General features: G+C 39.8%; 1 protein-coding gene across 1 annotated transcript in view; it reads right to left on the reverse strand.

The window, feature by feature from the left end:
• Positions 1-5,950: 5,950 nt before the first annotated feature.
• LOC109466787 (netrin receptor UNC5C-like) overlaps positions 5,951-8,092 on the reverse strand; it is a 139,810-nt gene continuing 137,668 nt past the window's right edge. Inside the window, exons 15-17 of the mRNA XM_019764613.1 lie at positions 7,564-7,737; positions 6,831-7,048; positions 5,951-6,263 (exon numbers count right to left, since the gene is read on the reverse strand). Coding sequence (XP_019620172.1) covers positions 6,086-6,263; positions 6,831-7,048; positions 7,564-7,737 — 570 coding nt within the window. The 3' untranslated portion in view covers positions 5,951-6,085. The remainder of the gene's footprint in view (positions 6,264-6,830; positions 7,049-7,563; positions 7,738-8,092) is intronic.

An 8,092-nucleotide genomic window follows, 5' to 3' on the forward strand; every position in this document is an offset into this window, starting at 1 on the left:
TCTTGGTGGGTTGTAGGTAGAGTCTAGAGTATCCGAGTTATCAACGAAGGATTGAGACGTTTAAAAACTCGTAAAAACGTATTTTCCTAGACCTATCGTAGAGTGGCATGTGTTGCCACCAAGCACAGTAGTGCTAGAAAGCTTTAAATAAGCCCTGCAATTAAATGGGCAAAGGTTGAGTGTAACAAGTCATTTGGTGTAATATAGCTAGCTGCTGCCGTGCCGCGTGCCTGCAAAGCTGGTATGTTATGCTGAAGGGCAGTTATACCGGCTGTACAAATACAGAAACTGGTGTGTTATGCTGAAGGGCAGTTATACCGGCTATACAGATACAGAAACTGGTGTGTTATGCTGAAGGGCAGTTATACCGGCTATACAGATACAGAAACTGGTGTGTTATGCTGAAGGGCAGTTATACCGGCTATACAGATACAGAAACTGGTGTGTTATGCTGAAGGGCAGTTATACCGGCTATACAGATACAGAAACTGGTGTGTTATGCTGAAGGGCAGTTATACCGGCTATACAGATACAGATACAGTATGTAGACTCTAACCCATGGGAAATTCTCAGTACTAAAACATACTCTTTGTATTGTCTTATTTAAGACATTTCTGTCATTTGATATATTGTCAAATTTTTATTTTTCAGGAGACGCTGGTGTAGTCTGGTCCATCTGCCACATGGGGAGGTGATTTTATTATTATATTTTAGAAGGTATATTTAAGTTCAGAAGATATGTACATGTATTTATAATCATTGTATCAATGCCGTCCTGAGAAAATGCAGTCTGAAGCTATTTCTTTAATCACTGAAAAGTAAAATGGTGAGACCAGTATTTAAGAGATGCTCCTGATTTTAAACCTCTCCTTGTTTAGACATACATTTATTATTCAACATTGTATCGTTTACAACATAATTCAGTAGGGAGGGGGTTAAAAAAAAGGATTAAGCATTGTCTTTTTTTAAGATTCACCCTTTTTGTTTTTCCAGAAAATTAAGAATAATGGCAGTAAATATGAATTATCACTGAACAGCAGTATATGTACATGAACTTTGTACATTTAGTACACCCGATAGGACCAATATCTACTATATGCTGTCTGTGATATACTAGTAGAATGTTGAAGTTTCCTTGTACCAATTTAACCATTGCAACCATAACAAATTTGTTTGCAGTTGTCTGCTTTATATTGTGGGGAATACCATCAGCATTGTGCCCTTCAGTATTTATAAGTCTTTGTGTAAAATGCTTTTTACAACAGTTGGTGCCTTGTCTTGCCAAACAGTGTTCAAACCTTATGGTATACAACTCAACAGGTCTGGATCTACTGAATTCTGCCTGACGTATACATTAATACATGTATACAGGCCACAGCCACACAAATTTGTAGGGCATCGAAGTTGAATATCGATGTTCACATCTTTGTATGATCCCCTACATGAAATATTGTACTCAGTATTTGGTAACAATTTGACAATTCCACATCAACACCAAGCCATAGATCCACAATATACTTGTTACTGTATCTTTCTATTGTGTATTTGTACAGATATACAAATATTTATTCATGCTGTAAGTTGTTTCTAAGAGAGTGCAGTGCCAGTGGTGTTAGTGTGTGAAATAACTGTTCTGAATTGTATTGTACATGTAGAAGGTGCAAGTTTAGAGTATTTTACCAATCATGTTCTTACAGAAATATAAGAAGGCATTTGCTTAGTAGCTCGTAAAATCATGGCTTTAAACTTTTCTATATGTAGTCCACATCCGTGTCCATAATATCACCAGGGTCCATAATATCGCCACCTTGAGAAATAGTGTGCTTTAAGATATTTTTACAGCAACATACTTTTGGTATGCACTCCTGCGCACCTCAAATGTACATACCTAGGGAATGTTGCAGTAAAAATATCTTTAAGCACACTTTTTCTCAAGGTGGTGATATTATGGACCCTGGTGATATTATGGACACAGATGTGTACCTTTATCTCTACAATAACTGAAGGAGTGCATACCAAAAGTATGTTGCAGTAAAAATATCTTTAAGCACACTATTTCTCAAGGTGGCGATATTATGGACCCTGGTGATATTATGGACACAGATGTTACCTATTTGTAAGGGTTATTGCCTTCTAGAATGAAGTTGAATTTATCTGTTATAGCATGAAGTATAACAAAGGGGTTTAGATGGTGGAATTCGACAAAAATAAGGCCTGACCACCAGAAAGGCTCAAAACTTCAGTATTTTTATAACACAATTGTATGTTATCTGTGGTACACATCCGATTCTAGGAACCCTGTTTCTCGTTGGGTCTGCGCAAGCTTGTGATGCCACCAGTCATGAAGAGACCTCGGTCCCGGCTCTATACGTCCATGGAGATATTATGGACACGGATGTTAGTCCTGGCTCCAACTAAATTCTTCCCATCCAGTACATTGAAACATGTATGCTACATGTAACGTTACTCTCTCCAAGCAGAGGTTTGGGCTTTGGCTTATTTTTGGCGTTTTTTTAGGCTAAAATAAGCCAAACCCCAAACCTCTTCTTTGAGAGTATACTACATGTAACTGTGTTCAAAGTTAAGACTTTTGGTCCAACACAAAAAAATTCTCTCACCTAGAGCTTTCGACCAGTCACTCTGGTCTTCCTCATGCAGTAGACTGACCCAGTGAAGCTTGTCACGTGGCTTCTTTGAAGTGTGACATCAACACTGGGTCAAAGGTATCTGGTCGAAAGCTCTAGGTGAGAGAATTTTTTTGTGTTGGAACAAAAGTCTTAACTTTAAACATGTAACTACCAACACAGATGAACTTTCATGATAGTACATGTAACAGTGTTACTTGTTGGCCTTCTTTCCCTCATGTAACAATGTACCATCCTTCAAAATAGGGAGAACCAGCATTATTTCTGTCTGTCAATCGCCGAAATTTGGAACGAGGACTATGAAGTGTATTTATTTAGATTAAGATTTACGGAGTTTTGTGCCAAACTATAGTTTGTTGTGACTTCTCCATGGTTACCAGGTTGCTTAGCAACAATAGAATAATCACAGATGAACTTGCTTTATGTCATCTGCTACCTTCAAATCTTCTTTGTGTGTTATTTTATGACGAGAATAAACAAATGTTCCAACTTGTCTGTATTCTCTATTCTGTGGGTCGTCACAAGTCATAACTTTAAAGTTTCAAAAGACACATAAGGCCATCCAACATCTGCTTGGAGCTTAGTATCTGTAACGTTAGATATTATGACAAACTTTTGAAAGAAGACACAAAAGACACAATAGAAGAAACAGGACGAAGCTGTATGATGTAATAAAAAGTCTTTTTTTATTATTTACACGGTGGGCACATAATACAATCTGTGTAATCAACACAAATTAGTTCAGTTATAAATACAATACGAAATATCATACTCTTAAGGAAGCAATTGAAGCTACACATATCTACGAGAGTGGTGACTATGTACACTTTTTTTCCTTTTATACTGGGGTTTTGGAACTCCTATTGCCACACTGTACAATGGTGAGATATCTATATAATGGGACAAGGACATTTGGGGGAAGACAACCTCTCATTGGTTACCACGATATCCAATTAGATGCTTTCACATCAATCCAGAGAAATTTCATTGGTTCCTGTAATATCCAATCAGCGCTTAAAGTGGTTGTTACTATGGTGATCATTGCCATGGTAACCATTTTGTGGTTCTTCCCCCACACATATAACGACACTAAGGAACCCGTTGGATGCAGTGATATTGAACTGTACACACACACATATAAGGGCATGCCCATGGCTTGGAATGAAATGACCTTTCACCTCTGGAATAGAACGCTCAGGTGGAAGCCATCTTGGAATGGTGTCACGTGGGAATGAAGGTTATTAAGTACAAAAATTGTTCGTAAGACATGGTTGGTGCATTAACGATATACACGTTGGCGTACAACATAGTTACATTGATCAATACTACAGAAACAATGTTTTGATATACAAAAATATGTTAATGCTCTAGCAGTTTGTCTTGTATATCACAAGCATAGTGTTTCCCTCTTACCAGGGGTGGCAAAGGGTCCTAAGTTCTTACACGGATTTTTAAAATCCGAATCACATATAACATTAACATACCTGTGAAATTTTGTGCTAAGTGCAGGATAAAGGATAGAATATGTGCGACTACATTTTCCACTTAAAAAATTACAATATGGCAAAATAAAAGGTCTTGACAGTAGCGGGCCGCCGAAATCTACAAGCTACGAAAATGCAAAAAAAATCGAAAAAGAAGTGCTATTAACGAACGGAACATAACGAGATATCAACAAGGTACAATTGGACACAGTAAATATAAACAAACTGATTGTCACGAATAAATAATATCAACTCTTCATCTGTCCGATACAATTTAACATCACAGGAACATTTTTCCTTTTCCCTGTGCTTCGAAACCCTGAATTCTAACTCCTCAGCTGACCATGCTTCTTTCTCATTTTATTACAAACATACACGTATACACAGCCAGCCACCCTGTCTTAGGGCAAGCCTTAATTCATAGGTTCTGCTAGCATCTTGTTTTTAAAATGGTCCTTTTTGTGGACAGCAACCGTATTATCAAAACCGACATTTACCTAAACGTTATCATTTTAAAAAAATGCGGGAAATGTATGTGCATTTAATAAATAGTGATAAAAATGTACAATTGCATTTGCAGGGTTTTCTTCTGGCTGGTTTATCTGACTCTACAGTACCAGAAGGTTTTGAAGCATATCTAATATTATGTCTTCTGGAACATTGCATTAGGAATATCTCATTCCAGTCCTGTACACAAATCTTAAACGTCGTCATGGACTAAAAATGTCTTGTTTGCAATCGTTTCCATAAAGCCTTAGTCCTACAAACTTGGTACAGGTACAACACAACAGTATCAACAATGACACACCTGCCCAGCACAGGCGACAAAACTTTGCTGTGTTTGTTTCATTCCACCTGCTTTTTGTTGTAGGAAAATACAATACAAACCAGGATATCAGCATTGATTGCTATGCCAACAGTTGCTATGCCAATAGTTCGTTGCTATGTATGACCGTGAACTCAACTCTTAGATATGTTTCTCTTTTTTTTTTTTCGTCATTTTTCAAACTTTCTTCGAAAGAGACTTTGAGGTGCTTCGTGGTTAAGTAGTTATATAATAAAGTCTTTGACATGGCATGTGGAGCACCAGTTTCCATGGTAATCGTCTCCGTGGCTACAGCTGCTTAGCAACCATCCCCAAGGTGTCTCCTCTCAGCACGTCAGCAGAATGTACTGCACCTCCGATCCAGGAAACCACCATTTTTCAAAGTTTTCGTTGGATTTTTGGTCAACGTTGCATCAGAATTTTGCCTGTTGCGAAAGATATTTTTTCCGACGTAACATTTGGAGACAACAGACAGGATTTTAACCTTATATACCCAAATATGAACTTATATGAGACGTTCTGCCAAAGTGCTATGCACAATGCATTACAGGTTTCGCGCAGGTGCAGTACGTTCTGCCGACATGCTTCTCCTCTCCACATGTAGTACTATAGCGTTGTGCATAGCTTAGCAGAGGTTTGGGTTCTGGCTTATTTTTGGCGTGTTTTTAGGCTTTTTTATCAGGCTTGCACTGTTATTTATCTTTACGCCAACCCAACAAAGCCTTAAAAAACACGCCCAAAAACAAGCCCATACCCAAACCTTTGCTTGGAGAGGAGTTGTGTTATCGGGCTTTCTTTCTTGCACTGTTTTCTTTTTTATATTCACACCAACCCTAGCTTTTACCAGGCTTCAGGAGGTAAAAGAGTAGAAATCAGCCAAATAGAGAGAGATAACATGCCGAGGGAGTTGGTCCGCTTAACGGTGTGGCAAACTGTTCTCTCAGTACTACTAGCGCGGACCAACTCCCCTGGCATGTTATCTCTCTATTTGGCCGACTTCTACTCTTTCCAGCCGCCTCCCGAAGCCTGGTAGAGGCTACGCCAATCCAACAAAGCCTAAAAACACGCCAAAAACATGCCCAAAAGCTATATCTCTGCCTGGAGGGCAGTTGTGCATAGCGAGGCGATGCCTATGCTACGAGCGGTGTGCTGACTCCTGATTCGATGAGGAGACAGGCGTCCGAGCGTCCCATGTCCTTCAGGACCAGGATGAGCTCCTCGATGGCTCCGTCGTCACGGTTACGGGCCTCCCAGAGGTCCAGGATGTGGTCCGTGGGGCTGGGCTTCGTCGCAAAGTAGTTGATATACCTGCGCAGGGGAGAGGGAGAGGCAGTGGGTCAGTCTATGGTGGGTTTCAGTAAAACGGAACTGTTGTCCATATCATAGGGCTCTAAAACTTTGAATTCAAAGACTTATAATCTAAATTTAAAACTTTGAATTCGATCTATAAGTCTGCACTTTTTAGGAGCACTTTAAAATCTCGCAAAAGGCTCCATTTGCTATCTGGTGCACTGCTAAGTTCCTTGATGCAATCTCTTTATACATCACACAAGGGCAACAGCTGTGGAAGAGATCAAGTAAGGACTAACACCTTTGAAAGAAGCAAGCTCATGCTGAAAAGATGTACAAATGATTGATGCTTCTCTCACTCTGGGACAAACTGAACTCAACTATATAACGTTATATATATATATCCATCACAACCTGTGGAAACACAGACACACACACACGGACACACACAGACACACGCACACACAAAAAACGTATTCACGGTAGTCTTGTTCAATCCTAGTTGTAGCAGACCATACGAAAATCCCTCTACTTTTGTCATGTAGATAAGGAAATACATTTGGTGTGTTCTGTATAGATTCTTACCTGTCGACTTGCAACCTCTTGGCCAGCCCTCGCCAGTCATTGCCCTTGACGTTGGGGATGTCGAGGCAGCCGCGTAAGCTCGCCCGCACCGCAGGGGGTAACCTGAACACTTCGGCGGGCACCTGGGGGGCCTTGGGGATGGCGAGGTCGGACTCCGACCGGAGCAGGGTCGGCTCACGCTTGTGCCTGAGGGACGGCGTGGTCTGTGGCATTCTCCCCTGGAAGACAGAAATGAAAACACTTGTTTAGGCATGTAAACTTCCCTGGAGGAGGGTAATGAACGCTTGTTTAAGTACTCGTGCTCATGACACCAAAATACGACATCATCTGACTGTAGTTTACATAACTAGTATTCCCTGACATGATAACAATAAATATATACAGCTCTCCTGTAATATCCGAAATTTAAATGCCCCACCTTGGAAAATTCAGTACAAGCCAGTCCTGGCATCTCAATGTTTGACATTTGCATTTCTGTATTTTTTATGAATGTTAATGAATCTTAGCGACTGCAAGTTAGAGGATATGTAGTCAAACCTCTAATTTTGCCACATACTCAGTATATAAATTCTGTATGTAGTTTGCAGTATACAGATATTCTGTACATAGGATGACTTTATTCATACATGAATTTAGTTTTGTTTGATCTTAATAGTAGTTAGACCATACGAAAGTCCCTGTACTTTTATCAAGTCAATAAGGAATCTATAAAAACTTGAGATTTCTTTCTTACCTCTCTGCTGACACTTGCTGTGATGTTCAGACTCTGCCTCTCCTCTTCAGGAGAGCCCTGGAAGACTTGGATTCGGGCCGTTACCATTTGGATCTGGGGGTCGGTGCGTTCCATCATAAAGGAACAGTGCAGGCCTGTCTGGCTGCTCCCCCACACATGGTGGAATGGTATCTCCTGAAATGACATCACAAATTGGTCAAAACAGAAATAAAACTTGCTCTGTCACTTTATCAATTGTTTTTAAGGTCCAAAAAAACATAACTGAAATTTAAATGTTAGTTATTTCATCATCATTTAGGTGCCTGCAATTTTTACTCTTGCCGCTAGATGTCCCCACTGCATTACAAGGGTCTTATCACCTTCAAGGTAGCATTCTTCCACTCAAAAGAAATTTTAAGTGACATGTGTTTTGCTTCAACAATCTTGGTTGTAAAACAGGCGCCTCCAGTTTTCACAACTATTGGGCCTAACAAAATAAATGTTGTGTTTCCTATTACAGTCCAGAAAAATTAGGGTACGGTAGGTAGGG

Source organism: Branchiostoma belcheri, unplaced genomic scaffold (assembly GCF_001625305.1).
Source record: "Branchiostoma belcheri isolate BF01 breed outbred unplaced genomic scaffold, Haploidv18h27 scaffold17, whole genome shotgun sequence".
Lineage (NCBI taxonomy): Eukaryota > Metazoa > Chordata > Leptocardii > Amphioxiformes > Branchiostomatidae > Branchiostoma > Branchiostoma belcheri.